At 34.9% G+C, this 20091-nt stretch overlaps 1 protein-coding gene across 1 annotated transcript in view; it reads left to right on the top strand.

The window, feature by feature from the left end:
* ZW10 (zw10 kinetochore protein) overlaps positions 1–19638 on the top strand; it is a 34223-nt gene extending 14585 nt beyond the window's left edge. Inside the window, exons 8-16 of the mRNA XM_045840469.1 lie at positions 3203–3366; positions 3930–4112; positions 7325–7563; positions 9910–9981; positions 13801–13970; positions 14794–14924; positions 15440–15571; positions 16341–16543; positions 19062–19638. Of these exons, the coding sequence (XP_045696425.1) occupies positions 3203–3366; positions 3930–4112; positions 7325–7563; positions 9910–9981; positions 13801–13970; positions 14794–14924; positions 15440–15571; positions 16341–16543; positions 19062–19182 (1415 nt within the window). The 3' untranslated portion in view covers positions 19183–19638. The remainder of the gene's footprint in view (positions 1–3202; positions 3367–3929; positions 4113–7324; positions 7564–9909; positions 9982–13800; positions 13971–14793; positions 14925–15439; positions 15572–16340; positions 16544–19061) is intronic.
* Positions 19639–20091: the final 453 nt, after the last annotated feature.

The following is a 20091-nucleotide window of genomic DNA, read 5'->3' as shown; positions in this document are numbered from 1 at the left end:
ATTTTTTGCTTCAAATTTTTTTTTTCCTATTTTCCTCTAAAACCTAGGTGTGTCTTATGGTCCAAAAATATGGTATTAACCTAACAGAGGTCCGTGATCTGTTTTTAAGTGATAAAAGTTAAGTATAAAATCTGTGACATGAGGCCATTTTTATTGAAAAGAAAGCAGCTCCTTTTATGAGTAATATATTAGTTCATTAGAGAAGCCGTAACAAAATACCACAGGCTGGGTGGGTTAAACAACAGAAATTTATTTTTTCATAGTTTTGGAAACTGGAAGTTCAAGATTAAAGTGTTTGCAAGTTTGGTTTCTCCTGAGCTCTCTCCCCTTGCCTTGCAGAAAGTCTTGCTGTGCACATGGTCTTTCCTCTGCTTCATATTGCTGGTGTCTTTTCCTTTTCTTATGAGGACACTAGTCATATTGGATTAGGGTCCCACCCTTATGATCTTATTTAATCTTAATTACTTCTTTAAAGGCTAGGCCCTGTCTCCAAATGCAGTCATATTGGGGGTTAGGGCTTCAATATATGAATGGGGGTGGGACACAATTCAGTCCGTATTAAATGTCTGTGTGTGCATGTACATGCATTTCGCAAGTTTGTTTATTTTTGGTATGAATCTGAGAGAGGAGAAGTACCAACCAAACTTAATATTGATCACTTGGTCAAGTAGAGAAGAAGAGGGTAAATTTGTTTTTTTTTTTTTTTCTTTATAAATCTTAGTGGTGTTGGTTGGTCTTGTCACAGCAAGGATGTGTTGCTTTTCCCATGATTTTCTAGAAAGTATAAATTACTAAAATTTATCAAGAAGCAGAAACTCTGAACATGCAAATAATTGTAGAAGAAATTTGAAAGGCTTTGAAGACTTGGCACTAAAAAGGTTACCATCAGGCACCGAAGATTTATCAACTAATTCTATGTGTTCTTCAAATTCCAGATAATCCCTTTTTTAATCAAGCCATTTGCTCAATAGAAAAAGATGAGAAGTACCCTAATGAAAGTTTTAAAAACTAGCATAAACTTAATACAAAATATGATGGTAGCTTACTCACAGATAGAACACTGTAGAATGATTTTATTTGTGACTTATAAATGCAAACATAAAAAATGTAAATTAAATCCAATAGTACCTTTAAAAAGGACACATTGAGACTAAGGGTTTATTTTAGGAATGCAAAAAATGGTTCAGCATAAGAAAGCTATCAAACAGTTCATTATGAGCCCTGGCTGGTGTAGCTCAGTGGATTGAGCGCAGACTGCGAACCAAAGCATCGCAGGTTCAATTCCCAGTCAGTACATGCCTGGGTTGCAGGCCATGGCCCCCAGCAACCGCACATTGGTGTTTCTCTCTCTCTCTCCTTCTTCCTCCCTTCCCTCTCTAAAAATGAATAAATAAAATCTTTTTAAAACCCCCCAAAAGAGTTCATTATGCTAGCATATTGTTACGCCATTTGTTATGGAAAATCATACCAAAATGTAGTGCTCTTTACTAATAAAAAAACTGAGCAAAATAGGATATAATACTTTTTAATAGTTTGATGAACTTTTACGATATGATCTTAAGGGGGAAACGGTACAAAATGGTTTATATAGGGTGTTCACACTTATATGTTATACAAACTGCTTCTTCTTTGGTTTGTGTGCATATATCCATTCAGCAGATCTTTATAGAACAAGGCAGTGTCCCAGCTGCTTGTACCACTTGACAAAGATGGTAGCTGCATTTAGGGTCTATGGTGTAGATCAGCATTGTCCAATAGAAATAAAATGCAAGGTATATAATGTAATTTAAAATTTCTAGTGACCACATTAAAAATGTTAAGCAGGAGCTTATAATTTAAAAATATATTTTAGTTAGCCCAATATATCCAAAATATTTCAATATATAATCAATATAAAAATTATTAATGAGCTATTTTACATTTTTTATAAGCTTTTCCAAATTTGATATTTTATACTTATAAGTACATCTCAAATGAGATGTACAATTTCCCTATAAATAACTGATCTGTACTTAGATGTTATAAAATTTATAGTTGAAAAGTAGGTTCTATATTTAAGTTGTTCCAAAAATACTGAAAAATTTCCAATAGCTGTATTGAGTACCAAAAAATTTTCCTTTCGTATTCTCACCTACATCAACAAACTTAGCTTGTCTTTTTTGAATGAATTAATTTAACTTGGAAGCAAAAGCATATCAGTTTCAAAACTATGACTGAGTTAAGTAAATTCACTAACCTAGGTATCAAATCACTACTATTAATATAGAATTCAAATGGTTTTGCATACCTTTTTAAAAACCTAAATTTATCAAAACATCTTTAAATTCATTTTTTTAATCAAGTAAAACTTATTTCTTCAAGTTCTTTTGGTATTTTTGGCAGCCAATCTACAATTAAAATCTTATGTATTTTGAATTTTGTTAGGAAAAAGGATCTTTTAATTGATTTATATTATGAAAAGGTTTAATTTCAATATCAGTTCTTGTATCTGTGTAGTGAGGTCACAAATACGCTTATCGTTCTGTGGAACTTCACATGTAATATGATCTCAGAAAACACTGCCATTTCTGATTAGTGAATATTTGGTCAGCATTACTTTTGTTCCAAGAAAATCTTGAAGTATTACATTTCTTAATATAATAGAATATTCTTAATATAATTCTGTCAAAATGTGTTGGGGGAAAAAACTACCATGTAAGGTATACTATAGAAGAGGTATTGAAGTGTTCTGTTTGCTAGACTAGATATGCTATAATGTAAGGTGTTTGTTGGTATTTTACATAGGATTACACTCAGTTCCTATGCAGAGATGAAAAAAGTACATTTCTTCATTATTAAAGAACTGAGATATTATTCTAAAGTAGTTTCAACTTCATTTGCGGAACTTCTGAGTGCTTGTCATATAATCAGATCAGTAGAGCAACAGTAAATGATTATAATGTAGATGGTTAGTACTTCATTGTTACAGAGTACAGGCAGTAATACAGTGCAGACAGATGATTCATTTGAGCAGTGAAAGTAAAATCATAATTGTATGTCATGCTTTGTTCTCCGCGCAGTCAGTTAAGATAGCTGTAGAATTATCTATGCTGTTTTCTTCCCCATCATCTTACAATTAAAGAATTCTAGAAAACTAGGGAACTTGAGAATAATCCAGACTGTGAAAAGTTTCTTATTGAAAAACTTTTTCTTTTGAATTCAGATTCACCTCTTGATACTGATCTAGAAAATGAAAAAACATCTAAGATCATACTGGCTGAGATGCTTGGTGACATGATCTGGGAGGACTTGTCTGAGTGCCTCATTAAAAACTGTTTGGTTTATTCTATCCCAACAAATAGCAGCAAGTTACAGCAATATGAGGAGGTAAGAGAAGAGATATCACAGAAGGTTTTAAGAGACTGTAGGTTCTTATTGGTATCTTTTTTTCTGAGACCTTTTGTTCTTTATAGCATTTTTAAGAGAATTATTAATAAGGAGTAGAAGGAAATTCCCCATAACTTTTTTCTTTTGGCTTCCTACCATTTGATTGGGAAGTATCATATTTTTACTAAGTGTATTTTGTTTAGTAAGAAAGTTTTGAAAAACAGTTATCCTTTTATTTATTTATACTTGTATCAGTGATAATAGTTACTATGTAACACTTTTTTGTTTCTTTAGTGTTTCCTTGAACACTAAAATAAGTATATTTATTTTTAAAGGTCTTTGTACCTTTATCAAGTACAGTCAGAGATTTCTGTTAAAGATCCTCTTTCTAATGAATTTAAGGCAGGAAAAATATATAATAGTTTTGTACTTTGTAACTGCTGGTTTGTTCTAAGACTTAAATGACCTGTTGGCCCTTGTTCTTTTCTGTACACTGGATTTGACATTTTAATGTTAAAATGGATGATATGTATATCGTTGTTCTTTTTTCTTGTTTTTCTCAGATCATACAGTCCACTGAAGAATTTGAAAATGCCTTAAAGGAGATGAGGTTTTTGAAAGGAGATACCACTGATTTGCTGAAATATGCTCGTAATATCAATTCTCATTTTGCTAACAAGAAGTGTCAGGATGTGATTGTGGCGGCTAGAAACCTCATGACCTCTGAAATTCACAACACTGTGAAGGTATTGGAGTCATAGTATGTTACATTATGTTAAGGAAGCAACTCATTTTTGAGACGAATATGGTAGACTGGAAGAGAGCATGACGATTGCTGAGCTCCCTGAGGGAGTTATTAATCTTCTGCATATTAGTTTTCTCATCGTTAGAGTGGTCCTAACATTTACCTTTTTCATAAGGTGTTATGAGGTCCAGATTAGATAATGCACATGAAAGCATTGTATAAATTGAAAAAGTCTACATAAATGTAATGGATTACTATTGTTCAAATTAGATAATATGTCAACCTATAGGTTATTCTCAGCTTTTTAACTTGAATTTTTAGTACACAATTTTTTGACAGGTATAATTAGGTATTCTTTATGTCCAGAGATTATATCCTATTGTGAAAATGTTGATTTCATCTTTTAGGCTAATAGAGGGACTAGTTTTGAAGTTAAAAGGATAAAACAAAAAAAAATATGTGATCTTTTTAGAGTGTAAACAAATTATCTGCAAAGTTAATGGGCTGATTAATTTGCATTGAGGCGAATTTACTCCTTTGATCTTAGATAATTCTGTGTATTTTCTTCTCTTTTGTCTTTTCATCTCTACATATGTAAAATTTTTGGTAAATGTAAGATATTATTAGATTAAAGCAACATGTAGACTAAGGTAGCCTCTTATTAGAAAATTGCTGTTTCTCTCTGTCACTGCTGGTCCTAGGTTCTTTGCCCCTCTATCCCTTCTTTGCCTTCCTCCCATTTTTCTTGAGGTACCCTGGTGCTGTGTCCACTTCAGCACAATATGTAATTGGTCATTTGAGGGCATATATATTAACACCTTTTGAGGTAATTTTGGATTAAGGAGTTGAAATCTACTTATTACCAGGAATTGTGCTGTGTGTTTTTTTTTTTAAACATAAATATCAGTTGCTTATGTCACTCTTCTGCACAAAATCCAGTGGCCTCCTATCTTAGAGAAAGACCCAGTGGCCTTATAGTAGCTTCTAAGGCCTTACTTGGTCAGCCCCCTTGTTGCCTCTCTAACTCTGTGTTCTGCTATATTCTTCTCTCATCGCTCTTCCCCGAATTTGCTGGGGCCACTTGGTTCAGAGCCTTTGAACCTGTTATTCCCTGTACTTGGAACATTTTTACTGTGAACCATACAACATTTGCTCCCTTTCCTGACCAGTCTTTTTAATAAAAATTGGGACCTCTCCCTATTTCCTGTACTCTTTCCTTGCTTTATCATATCGCTTATCAATGAACATTCTCTATGAATTGTTTATTGTTTCTTTCTCTCTAGAAAATAAACTTCAGAAGGGCAGGGTTTGAGTTTTTTCTTTACTGTGTATCTCTAGCACCAGGAAAATCCCTGGTGCATACTACTATGTACTTAGTGTTCAGTCAGTATTTGGTAAATTAATTAATGTGTATCTCACTGGCTTGCTTTCATAAGTCCTTGATATAAGGAGAATTGTTACTGTATTGCTCTGTGACTCTGAGCTAAATATTTTAACATTGTTGGACCTCAGTTTCCTTTTCAGTAACATGACAGAATTGAATTAGACAATTTTTGAGTTCTCTATTCAACTAATTCTGACTTTCTATAAAACTACATTTTTTTTTGAGTACCCAGATTCTAATAGTTATCTTCTTGTAGATCAGGGTTTCTCAACATGGCACTGTTGATATTTGGGGATAGATAATTCTTTGCTGTGGGGAGATTGGTCTGTAGGAATTTTAGCAGCACCTGTAACCCCTTCTCATAGATGCCAGTAGCACCTCTCCCAGTTGTGAAAACCAGAAATGTCTCCAGACACTGTCAAGTGTTTCCTTGAGGGCAAAATTTGTTCTCAGTAGAGAACCTTTGCTCTAGATTCTAACCTGGTTCTTTCTCTTGGCATTTATGCCCTGGAATTAAACCTTTGAAACTGCCAACTTTGAAAAGCTCATCTTCCTTTTTTTCTTAAATCATTTTAATTTCATTTACCTTTTATAGTCATCTAAATTTTCTCTGAGACGATTCCCTGTGTGTACCCACTATTTTCACAAAAGATCTAAAGTTGTGTTTTATTGTTTTTTGTTTTGTTTTTACATTTTAATCTGACAGGTATCATATTAGACCTTACATTCTTGCGTCTTGGGCTTCTCTCACCCTCCTTGTGAAGTCATTGTTTTGAGTCATGTCTATTCTGGGTCCACTAGTTTTCAGACAAACATTCGCACTTTTCTAATCATCTCTATAGTTATATTTTTTTCTTCTGCAGTCTAATCTTAACCATAATTTTGACTGCTAGGTCCCTGACATTTATACTTCTACTTAAACTTGATAACATTTCTATGAAGTAGATAGTATGCCATTTTACAGATTAGGAAGGCAAGTCTGATGACTTAAACATTTCTGTTAGACAACTGTTTCTATCATAAATGTTTTACAGAGGTCCAGTACGTGCGGAGCAGAACCATACATCTTGTAGTGGGGTTAGGGAACCTGCTGCTTCTACCTGTTTAATTTCTCCCTTTTTTTGGCCCCTAAGGCATCTTTAAGGAGCAAGGTTTGAAAACCATTATTGCAATACAATTTCTCTTCCTTGCATGGTGAGAAAATTGAGGTTCAGAGAGGTTAAATGACTTTGTCAAAAGTTAGGGTAAAAAAATATCACTGATGTTTTCAGACAGGCAGCCAAGTATTCCTTTAACCTTGACTAAGTCTGGAAAGTTTCATTGTGTGTAAATGTTAGTGAGGCCTCTTTTGTTTTGACTTGGGATTTTTAAGGGAAGGATATGCTAGCCTGAATGAATTATTTCTTTGCCTTGTACTAACACATTTCTGGTGGGAAATAATTTGTTTAATGTTAAGAATTCAAGATCATACTGGTTTGCAGTAATTTAATAGTTTAGACTGAGAAAGGTGATTTTGGAAGGCTCTTTCATTTACCTGAAATTTTGGGCCTATATCACAGCTTTGCTGTTTTCAATAATATTAGCAGCACACAGAATTGGAGAATGGTAGTAAATAGTAAAGGGGATAGCTTATTTCTTGTGACACGCTCTCAACCCAAGATTGAGCAGTCATTAAAATACTGCCATATATACTCAAATCTTTTAAATACTCTGTAGAGCCACAGCTTTATCATTATGGAAACAACCAGTACCTTATTTCTCACTGTATGCTTGAATTTGAGTTACTCTGAGGATAGTTTGTTTTCTACGTTTCTATGTTTGAATCTTAGATTACTCCTGATTCTAAGATTAGTGTGCCTGACTTACCCACTCCTGATGAGGATGACAAGCTACAAGTACAGAAAATGTCCACAACTCAGTACAATGAAGTGGTGAATTTACAGCCTGAAAATACATTGGACCAACATTCCTTTTCTTTGCCCACATGCCGTATCAGTGAATCTGTGAAGAAATTAATGGAACTTGCCTATCAGACTTTACTAGAGGCCACAACCAGCAGTGATCAATGGTAAGAGTTCTGAGCAGTGTGACAACGGCAGTGACTTGGTTAAACAGATATCTGAACTGCCATTTATTAAGAAAACCAGTTGGAATCTTTTGGGTTTTCTTATCCCCTTGGTTAATATTTTTTTTTCCTAAGACAACACCAGAGCACACATATATATTGGTAATTAACTTTTCTTTACAGTAATATACATCTTACAGCAAGGTATAAGAAATAGAAGCATGTATGTGGATGGACTAAGGGGTTTCTTTGATGTTAAAAATTGTTATTTTTTTAACAAAAAGCTCTTTAATTTTTGTTTATTGTTTGTATTGAATGATATTACATGAGAAAGCATGTGCAAGGAACTTAGAATGCTATTTGGAAAATGATTAATACATGTTTTTTATTGTTGTGGTAGTGGTAATAGTAGTTGTTTCATCTACTCCAGCTTACTGTAGCCCTTTAGCTTAACATTTTTTTTTTACCTTTTGAAATCTAGGCCCTAAATAGTTAATGTTTTTAAAAATTGATTTTAGAGAGAGAGGAACGGGGAGAGAAGAAAAAAACATCGATTTGTTGTTTTACTTACTTGTGCATTCATTGGTTGATTCTTATAGTGTCCCGACTGGGGATTGAACACGCATCCTTGGTGTGTCAGGGTGATGCTCTAACCAGCTGAGCTATGGAGCCAGGGCCTTAATTAATTTACATTTTAAGTGTTTATTTTCTGAAGTAGTAATAGTTTGTTAGGCAACCAAAATTAGAAAGTAGAGAATGGAATGTACAAAAGATCACCCCAAACTCTGTTCCACAGAATCTCTTCTTGTAAACTCCTTCCTATTCCTAGACTAAATTGAAGAGAAAATGGCAGGCTATAGCCCAAGTTGATTGCAGAACAGATTTACAAAAGCTTCTTTAGTTTGTATTTATATGTAGTAGTTTTTTACTTCACATTGTGAGAGTAGGAAACACTTTGAGCTAGGGCTGGACTTAATCAAATTGCATCTTAAGATGGGCTTTCAGAGTTTTAGTTTTTACCTTGACATGTAAACAAACCTCTTTATTTTATTCTGCTCTAGAAAGAACATGTTTACCAAGATACTTCTGTGACTTTAATGAGTCATTATATTCACAAGTTTACCCAGTTTTAATATAAGAGGAAGAAAAATACATGTAAAGGAAGTATATACTGCTTTGGCAAAATATATATAAGAGTGACCATTTCTTCACATGGCATTCACCTGAAATATACCAGATAAGTTAGGGATGCAAGACAATATTTTCTAAATTATTTGAGAATACAGAATACCCAACAATATTTTTGTATACTGAATATCTATGGGCATCTTTTCACTAAAAGAAAGTTTTTAACAGGACAAACAAAAACACAACTATACTGCAGTAACCCACTTCTCTATTATTAAACCTCAAAGAACAACATATACAGCAAAAATACAATGAAATAAACAGGTATTACAGTAATCAAGCAGTAACTGTGTTGGGGTATAGTAACCGTAACTTACTTTCCTAAATGTGAAATTCCTGTACATAGTTTAAGATACTCTTATGTAGAAGTAAGTACACAAACCTTATATTTGCTCTTTCTAAGTGCATTTTAATAATAATCTTTAGGTATTTTAAGGCCAGATATAAAGGGCAAAAAACTTGAGGTTAAATTCTGTTCTAGAAATGTTGACTCCTGTCCTTGCATTGAGGTAAGAAGGAGAAAAGGTGAAAGCTGAAAGTCAGGCTGATTCTAAAAGGACCAAGTCAATGCCTTTATTGATATCTTGCCCTTTGCAGAGTGCGTCAGTGAGTAGGTAACATTTACTTGAGGCTTAGCTCCATTTGTTACTGAAGGGATACTCTGGGTACTGGCAGAAAACAAGGCTTTAGGTGGAATGCTGCTATTAAAATTATTAAGGAATCTAGGTTTCTAGGACTGCAGTCTAGTTAGTAAATACTGGTTGAGAATATATAGGGTCTGGCAGAAGTAATGCTTGCTTGAGTGTGGTTAGTAAGGTATTAATTATGGGTGTAATAATTTATAGTTTTCATTTGAACATTTCACCTAAAATGTCATACGGTATGCTTGAATTTGGTGACTATGATGATATTGTTGTGTTACAGAATTACATAGTAATGATTTTGTAATAAAAGATTTTGTAGTACAAAAAGGAGGTGTTATTTGTGCCGGATCCTGTATTTCCATCTACATTAATGGTGTTTTCAGCAGTGACCAAGGCAGGTATTCTCCCAAATTCTAGTTTTGGCTGATGCCTCTCACTTATGGTGCACTTGGTTTTAATTTTTTTCTCATTTCCAGTATATTCTTATGCATATCTATTGAAATTGTTTTCTTTTTAGTGCTGTTCAACTTTTCTACTCAGTAAGGAATATCTTCCATTTGTTCCATGATGTTGTACCAACATATCATAAGTAAGTGCCACTATATATTATTTCTGTATAATGTTGTATGTCTAAAAAATGTTTGTAAGTCACGTTAAAACCAGTAATCTTTATACTCCCACCAAAGATATTTTGGTTACTAAAATTTTTACAATGAAATGCAGTAAGCCATTTAAAATACATGTTTGAAAGACACAGCTCATTTACTAATAAGTTAATAAAGGTACTCTAATGTTACAATATAATGGGTGATAGAAATTTAAAAACTCAAAAGAACTTGACCCTTTTTTTTTTCTTAGATTTTATTTATTTATTTGTTTTAGAGAGGGAAGGGAGGGAGATAGAGAGAGAGAGGAACATCAGTGTGTGGTTGCTGGGGGTTATGGCCTGAAACCCAGGCATGTACCCTGGCTGGGAATCGAACCTGCGATACTTTGGTTCGCAGTCCGCGCTCAATCCACTGAGCTACGCCAGCCAGGGCTTGACCCTATTTTTGATGGTAGATGTTTTCAGATCTGTCTCACTTTACTTGGCTACAAAACAAAAAGGCCATCATTTCATATTGCTATCTAGTAAGCATATTCGATTTTCTCTTGGCTTTGCTGACTTTCTACCACAAGGGTTTGCCTTTGAACAGTCAGATATGATCAGCCACTCTTCCTAGTTATCCTAGGCTGTATATATACTTAATGTCTTGGATTTTTAAAAGTTTCTTTTAATATGAATCTGAAAAGTTTCTCATAGCTTTAAGCCTCTAAGAACTCTCTCTGTTAAACACATTAAGTGTTTTAAGTGTCTTTTATAAATGTTCTAAATATTATGTCAGCAAAGCTATTCTTAGTGGAGGGTTCTGGTTTTAAAGAAAAAAGTTAGTTGATTATTTGTGGTATTTTTAGTTCAGATTTTCAACATTTGAGATGTTTTTAAGCAAGCACATCAGTTTTTTTTAATAAAAGAAAGCTTATTGATTGTGAACCTTATTTTTATTTATATTTTCTTTGCTGTGGTTTAAAATTTTTATTTCACTTTCTACTTAGTCAAGTAAAGAAAAAGGGAAAACATCATTTGGTCAGCTAATAGCCATATCCTTAGAGACACGTTGGCTTAGAAGTTCCATGATTAGAAAGGTTTTTCACACTGGTATGAATTTAGATTTACTTTTTATATGATCTTGGAACTTTGTGCTGGACCAGTGGTTTACAAACTTGAATATGCATCATAATTACCAGGAAGCACTGTTAAAATACAGATCGCTAGATCCTGTGCCCAAGATTTCTTGAATACAATAGGACCGGAATTATTCAGTCTGGAATTTTAAACAAATTTCCAGGTGATGCTGATGTTACTTGTCAGGGGACCACACTGTGAAAACCACTGGTTTAGACTAGAGTTCTCAGCTTTGCCAATATTTTAGAATCGCTTATGAAGCTTTAAGAAGATATATGTTTGCCTAGGTCCTACCCCTAGTGATTTTGATTTATAGGTCTGGTTTAAGACCCACAGCTCTGTGGTTTTTTTAAAACCTTATAAATTATTCTGATGTGTTACTCAAAATGAGGACAACTGTCTGAGATTGTTAGCTTCTGACATTGTATATTTAGCCTAACACTAATTAAATCAGCAAACTAGGAAGTATTAGTTGAAGGGCTGCTTAGAAGATATAGAGCAGAAAATCTCTTCCCTAGTTGATTAGGGAGACTAAAATGTGTAGAAGATTTAGAGGAGTGATTTTTGATACCTCATGGAAAATAAAATTACCTGGGAAGATTTAAAATATAAATGCCCTGGCTTCATGCAGAAGTTGTGATTTACTTTGTATGGGGTGAAGTCTAAACGTGTATCTATTTCTTTAAGTATATTTTATTGAATATGCTATAACAGTTTTCCTAGTTTTTTTCCTCCCCTCTATCCCCTCTCCGCCCTGCACTCCTCCCCCCACCCTCCAGCATTCCCCTCCTTAGTTCATGGGCTGTACATATAAGTTCTTTGACATCTCTGTTTTCTATACTATTGTTAACCTCCCCCTGTCTATTTTATGCCTACCAATTATGCTTCTTAGTCCCTGTACCTTCCCCTGCCATTTTTCCCCTCCCCCTCCCCACAGAAAACACTCCATGTGATCTCCATTTCTCTGGCTCTGTTCCTGTTCTAGTTGTTTGCTTAGTTTTTGTTTTTTAGGTTCAGTTGTTGATAGTTGTGAGTTTGTCATTTTATTGTTCATAGCTTTTGATTTTCTATTTCTTAGATAAGCCCCTTTATGATTTCATATAATAAGGGCTTGGTGATGATGAGTTCCTTTAACTTGACCTTATCTGGGAAGCACTTGATCTGCCCTTGCATTCTAAATGACAACTTTGTTGGATAGAGTAATCTTGGATGTAGATCCTTGCCTTTCATGACTTCAAATAGTTCCCGGACTTCTTGAAGTTTATTTCCTTCTCCAGATTGGGGAAGTTTTCCTTCATTATTTGTTCAAATAAGTTTTCAATTTCTTCCTGTTTTTTTTCTGGTACCCCTATGATTTGGAGGTTGGAACACTTAAAGTTGTCCCAGAGGTTCCCAAGCCTCTCCTCATTTTCTTGAATGCTTGTTTCTTCATTCTGCTCCAGTTGGATGTTTAATTCTTCCTTTTGTTCCAAATTGTTGATTTGAGTCTGGGTTTCCTTCCTTTCACTGTTGGTTCCCTATATATTTTGCTTTATTTCATTTTGGGTAGCCATCATTTTTTCCTTCATTTTGCGACCATACTCAACCATTTCCGTGAGCATCCCGATTACCAGTGTTTTGAACTCTGCATTAGATAGGTTGTCTATCTCCTTTTTGCTTAGCTCTTTTTGTGGAGTTTTGATCTGTTCTATCATTTTGGCCGTATTTCTCTGTCTCTGCACACCTATTAAGTTGTTAGGGGGTGGAGCCTTAGACATTCCCCAAGGCATAGCAAAGCTCTTTTCTGTGTTGTGCCACTGTCTGTGGGGAAGGGGTCAGAGAGGGAACAGTGCCGCTCTCTTATTTCGTTCTAGCCCCACTTTCCAGCAAACTCAGACTCTCCAGTGAGATGAGGAGTTATTGCTGCCGTGCAGCATCCCTGCAGTATTTTACAGCTAGTTTTGAGTCTTTAGTTTCCCATTCAGCCAACCCCGCCTCCTTGCCTGCATGGTCCACCGCCTTGTCCTCTCCATCCAGCTGCCTGTCTTCCGTCTCCACCTCTCCTACTGGTGTGAGTGAATGTTTGACTCCTTGATTGTCAGAATTCCATGCAGTTTCATTTTCTGGCAGTTCTGGTTGTTTATTGTTTTTAAATTGGTTGTTATTCTTTTGGTTGTGTGGGGAAGTGAAGTGTTTCTACCTATGCCCCCATCTTGGCTGGAACTCTAAACATATATCTATTTAAAAATTTCCAGTATACTCTAATCTGTAGCCAGCTTTGAAAACTAATGGATTGGAAAATAGTTAAATGCTTTATTATATAAATGAAATAGGAATTTGGAGAATGAGAAAGTAAATCTGTGTTTCTACAGACTGATCAGAGATAAATTTCAAGGGATTTATTATGTGTAGCTATGCTAGGTTTCCAATACAAAGAGTTGATACAGGTAAACATCTTAATTCCTTTAGTCTTTCTTGTTTGTCGCTCACTGGGATAGTTTTATAGGATAAGGTCACATTCAGGCAGAACGTCTTTCTGATTGAATGTGAGTGGGAGTGATTGAGAGTATATCTTGTTATGTCCAGCATTTATACAGTAGATAATAATTAAAGCCTAGAAATAATTATGAGTAGTAGCTTCATCAACTGTAACCTCAGTAACATATGATTTATTTTTTCTTTCTACCCCTTTTCCTGTACTAGGGAGAACCTTCAAAAACTACCCCAGTTGGCTGCCATTCACCACAACAACTGTATGTATATTGCTCATCACTTGCTGACCCTCGGGCATCAGTTCAGATTACGCCTTGCCCCCATTCTTTGTGATGGCACTACTACTTTTGTGGATCTTGTACCTGGCTTCAGGAGACTTGGTAACTGATACCTTAAATTTAGTAAAGCATATTGATTATGCAGCTTCTCAGCCTGGTATCTTTGTAATTTATGAATGAGGCATTTAGAAATTAGATGGTGGTCCTGAGCTATATTGGAAAGTAGGAGGGCATTTAATTTGCAAGTGTCCCAGTTTTTTAATTTTATAAAGTGAATGCAGTCTTTGTGGAAGCATTACTTTTTCATGACATGATTTCATGGTACATTAGAGTTTTAAACTGCGTAGCCGGTGTTCAGTGAATTCACCAAATCAGAATTATGTCAGTAGAATGACAAATGATAAGATTTCTGTTTGCATTGTAAGAGCTCACTAATGTCAGTGCTTGTTATTTTGTAAAACCTTATGACAGTCCCATCCTCTTCTACCTCCCTTAGCTTTATTGGAATTGAAAATCAGAAGAAATGAATGTGGAGTAAATCAGTATGTTTACTATAATGATAGCCTAAGAAAAGCAGAGAGTCTATATAACTCACTTAGCTTTTCACCTGATTTTTCTTAGGTAATATAGATCTTTCAGAAAAATAAGTAGCTGCTTTTTCTGCATAAGTAATTTTTTCATTTCTGAGTCTAGACAAACTATTTGAAAAGACTTACTGTCCTGAGGGTAGGTTTGGAGGAGGTAGGTAATGTGTTAGAAGTGATTGCTTTTAGTAACTTTAGGGTAGCTTTATGATGTTATGTAGCAAACAAGTATTTTTAAGCAGAACGGATACATGGTACATGTTTCTGTCCTCTTCCACCTTAGTTTTGCAGTGTGTAATTGAACAACTTTTAGAACTTTTTATTCTCATTTTTCATCATAGGAACAGAGTGTTTTTTGGCCCAAATGCGGGCACAGAAAGGAGAACTTCTGGAAAGATTATCAAGTGCTAGGAACTTTTCAAACATGGATGATGAAGAGAACTATTCTGCGGCAAGTAAAGCAGTCCGGCAGGTGGGATTCTTTTGTTAGCTCTGGAATTTGTACTTTATCTTTACCTATACCTCCTTGTTTTTTAAACAGCAAAGAATCTGTAACAGGTAACTCAATTGATTCCACACACCTCCCATGGGAAAATCTGGATACTTGTTAGAGTCATATTTAACCACCTTTCCCTTCCTTTGCTCTACCAAGCCAATAGGAAGCTACCTTTCCATCACCTCACTAATGTGACAGGTCATTGAGTTTATCAAAGCAAATATTTAACCTGTGAACTTGGGTTTGGGAAATTTGAAATATTAGCTTTCATCTTATAGCTTCTCCTTCCTGCATGATATATTTTTTAGTGTAGTTTTCATGTAGTAGGCATATCACTAAGGTTTAGTATTCAAGAAGCACATTTTCTATATTGTTTTACATCACCTTTATATAATCATTCTTCTCTTATAAACACACAAATGATGAATATAAATCCGGAAAGAGGTTGCAACAATTTCTCTTCTATGTAAATAGCTGTGTTCTTCTGACAGGTACTGCATCAGCTGAAGAGACTTGGACTTGTGTGGCAGGATGTCCTGCCAGTGAATATATATTGCAAGGCTGTGGGGACTTTACTCAATACAGCAATTTCTGAGATTATTGTCAGAATCACTGCCCTAGAGGTAAGAGTCATTAGATGCCTCACCAGACTTGATATGCAATTCTTGTCCTAGATTGTCACTTTACTAAGAAAGTGTTGTTGAAGTCTGTTTTACTCAGTAGTGATGGTAAGAGAAATTGTTCATGTTTTATGTCTAACTCATTATACTGTCGGTTTTTCAGTTTTGTCTTAATTCTGTCTTGCTCTAGAGACTTGGTAATTTTTATCTTTTATACCTATGTAAGAAAGTATGATTATACTGTTTCTCCAACTAGCATTATGAATGAGGAGTTTGGAAGCTGGGTAGTCCTGAGATGGATTGTAAAGTATGGAGTCATATATTTATTTAATTTGCAAGTGAATTAAATAATTTAATTTAGTAAAGTGAAATGCAGCCTTGTGCAGGCACCACTTTTCTAACATACTCCTGCAGTTGTGATTACTTGTGTGATCCATCTCATGCCTCTGAAGGATAGATTGGTTAAACCCTTATTTGTAATAACATTCCTTGCTTTGCAGCAAGCTTTGCTGCATTTTACTGGAGAAATGGGCTCTTTCATGTAGGCAAACTAAATTACTAACAATTTGTTGAACATATTTTGTATCATTCTAGCTTCAGGAGTATTATCAGAGAGTTGATGAAATCTAGTGTCTGATAAGATGTGCTAAATTGATTGGAAAACATCTTGCTGTAGTTGACTGCCTGGACAACATGCACCGAAGATCTGCCCTCTCCTTCCTACTAAAATGACCCAATTCTATTCTCTTGTGTTCCATTTGTGCAAAACCAGGACATCTCTACGGAAGATGGTGACAGATTATATTCCTTATGCAAAACAGTGATGGATGAAGGACCCCAAGTATTTGCACCTCTGTCTGAAGAAAGCAAGAATAGGAAGTATCAAGAAGAAGTTCCAGTTTATGTGCCAAAATGGATGCCATTCAAAGAACTGATGATGATGTTACAGGCCAGCCTGCAGGAAATTGGGGATAGGTGGGTAGAGGCGTATATCTTTTCACAGATACAAAGAGTATTAGTGTCATTAATAGCAATGCTTTGCTCCTTCTTTCTTTCTCTCTCTCCCTCCCCCCTTCTTCCTCCTCTCTCTCTCCCTCTCTTTTTTCCCTCTCCCCCTCCCTCTCCTCCCTCCCTCTCTATCGCTCTCTGTCCCTCCCTCTGTTTCTCTCCCTCCCCCTTCTCCTTTCCTTTCCTTTCTTTCCCTTTCCCTTTCCTTTTCCTTCCTTCCTTATTTGCCTGGGAAGATTATTTTTATTTAAGATTTTTATTTTTCAAATACAGTTGACATACAGTATTATATTAGTTTTGGGTGTACAACATAGTGATTACACATTTGTACAATTTACAAAGTGATCTTCCTGATGAAGTCTACTATCCATCTGATACCATGTATAGTTACTATAATATTTTGTCTATTTCTTAATGTTACCCAGGAAAGAGTTTCATATTGAGTAACAGTAGTTGGGGGCCTTTGTAAGTTGTCTAGCATTGTGTGTACAGATAATCATGAAATAAGACTTCTTGTTTCATATGATTGTGGTCTTGAACATGTTGCTTTGGGATCTTGGATTTGTAAGAAGTACACCTTCTGACACCTAGATGGAAATTGATGCCTATTGTAACCAACTGTGAATGCATTTTAACATGGGCTTTGGCATGTTAACAGAGAAGTGACTTTTGTTTGTATTACATAACCTCAAACCACTGTTTGAGTGAACAGCAGTTTTTCTGCAGGGCATAGACTAGGTTTAGAGATTAAGCACCATGCACATAGTAGATGTTTTTTCTGACCACGGTCAGTTAATATTGCTGTTTTGGTAATTGTATGCTGCCTGTATCATACCATACTGAGTGTGTGGAAGTCATCTCTACTATACAAAGCAGTATAGATGTGGGTTAGTTACACACTCATGGATGCTTTTACTGTCTTGGTAGATTATTAACAAGTATATACCTTGCATAGGGAGCTCCCTGAATAGGCTTTAAGGTGAGTCTCCATCCCTATAGCTTCTTGTTTATCTGCTGTAGTTTGGTTTATTAACAGATCCTCAATTATATTAGACCTAGATAGGTCTGAATTTTTCTCAGCAAATACTGTCTTTTCTAGAATAATGTAAATGAGATTTCTACTTGAAAAAATCATAACAAAATACTTCTAACTTATATTTAGTAAAAAATTTGTTTTATTTATTTGTTATTCACAAGTTCTTAGTGTGCAGTAAGAGACATCTTTAGGTAAGACACCAGAGATCAGCAGATAATTTTTCTTTTGCTGTTAAAGGGGTCTCTTATAGCCTAAGATTGATCATTAATTTCTTGTCACGAGAAAAATTACAATACTGATATATCTTAGCTTCTTTTTCTTTTCTGTCTAGAATGATTTTTGCTTCCAGAGATCAGAAAATATAAGGATAATCACTAGTAAATATTTTTACCAAAGAAACTACCTCTAGTTTTGTACTTTAAATATTTTAAAATTATAAAATGTGCATATCAAAAAGTACAGTATATATAACATGCACTCACAGTGTAAAGAAAAAGAGTAAAATAAATGTTCATATACCTATTATCCAACTGAAGAAAAATATTACCTGTACCTTTGATGACTCTTGTGTACTTTCCAAAATTCTCCTGATCAGAGATAATTACTATCTTGAATTTCTTGTCATTTTCTTGCCTTTCTTTATAGTTTTACCACATTTGCACATATTCCTAAACAATACAAAGTTTAGACTTGCCTATTTTTCAGCTTGCTATAAGTGGAATCTCCTATAACTTGCTTCTTTTGTTTAGTATTATGTTTTGAAATTCATTCACAATGGTGTATGTAGCTGTAGTTCATTTTCACTGCTGTATCATGCTCCATTAAAAGATACTTCATAATTTATCCCTGCTGCTTCAAATTTATACCAGTACTTGGTATTAATCAGACTTTAAATTTTTGCTAATTGGTGTGACTTTTGCTTATTGTCATTGTAATTTACATTTCTCTAAATTCTAGTGATGTTGAGCATTTATTGATCATTCATTTTTCTTCTGTTGTAAAATGCCTGTTCCTAGTTTTTGCCCTTTAATGGGTTGTTTGTGATTTCATTATTTATTTATGGGAGTTCTCTGTATTTTTTATTCCAATTCTTTGTCAGTTGAAATTTGTTGTCTGTGGTTCACTTTTTGAAGTAGTTACAGATCCCAATACTCCATGTAATATATGAAGATGTGGTCATAATTATCGAGTTCAAACAGGGCTCAGTAGGTATAATAGTCTTATCTTCCTAACTTGCTCTCTTCATCTGTCTGTGTTGATACCAGGATGGAGCCAAGAAGCAGAAGAGGTCAAAGAGATTGAGTGATAGATCCATAAAGAAGGGGAAGGATGTCAGGATTTGTTTTATTGCTACTTATACAAGCATTTGGGGTTAAATAAGCAATTTTTAAATCTTGCTTATACTTCAGAGACATAATAGGAAATAGAATTTTATCTTTTATTTTTCAGGTGGGCAGATGGAAAAGGACCTTTGGCAGCTGCATTCTCTTCCAGTGAAGTAAAAGCTTTAATTCGTGCCTTGTTCCAGAATACAGAAAGAAGAGCAGCTGCCCTTGCCAAGATTAAATAGCTCTATATTCCTAAGAAAGGCATGTCTAGACCATGTGGATTCCTCTCGTGGCATAATTACTTCTTTAAAGACTTCTTGAAATTGCCCATTGGTCTTGGTGAACCATTCTATAATGGAAGTTCAGTTTCACCTAGGAACGCCTTACCTTGTGGCCTATATGAGGCTTTGTTAAAGAATTAGATGTTAGATAAGACAGGACATCAAGTTGAAGTACCTTAATTTGATGACTTTCTAGCTACCCTCCCTGATAAGAAACTGTGGGGCTGCATTGTTTCCTGTTGCTTCCCCTCTGGGAACTGTATTAATTGTAAATGTAGACCCTTGCCTTCAGTCAGGGAATCCAGGAGATTTGTGAGCAAAGGGGAAATATATTTTGGGGGGTAGGGGAACCATATTTTGCCTTGTAGGAATTAATAAGAATTCCTAAAATTTCTTTCCAATAAATAATACTTTGAAGGGTGAGTGTCTTTAATAACATGGGGGCTTTGACAAAAGAGACCAATTTTTCTTACATTTGATGCCGCTCTTTTATTGACAGTTAGGATCCTCACAAAGGGCTCACCAGCCTTTTATCCTCTCCATAACGCTGTCTGATAATTTCTTAAAATGCCTAGGACTCCTAGGACTTTTAGTATAAATTTTTGACATTTTCACTATTTCAACTAAATTCTATTTTTAAAATATTTTTTATTTTATAATTACAGTTAACATACAGTATTATTAGTTTTAGTTGTACAATACAGTGATTAGACATTTGTAGATCTTACAGAGTGCTCTCCCCCCATAAGTTTAGTACCCAATACCATACATAGTTATTACAGTATTATTGACTATATTCCATGTGATGTACTTTGGGTCCCCTTGACTGATTTTATGACTGGCACTTTCTTTTTAATCCATTCACTTTTT

This window comes from Phyllostomus hastatus, unplaced genomic scaffold, assembly GCF_019186645.2.
Source record: "Phyllostomus hastatus isolate PE091 unplaced genomic scaffold, TTU_PhHast_1.1 phas_contig_113, whole genome shotgun sequence".
NCBI lineage: Eukaryota > Metazoa > Chordata > Mammalia > Chiroptera > Phyllostomidae > Phyllostomus > Phyllostomus hastatus.
This window is presented reverse-complemented; position numbering and strand designations above follow the sequence as displayed.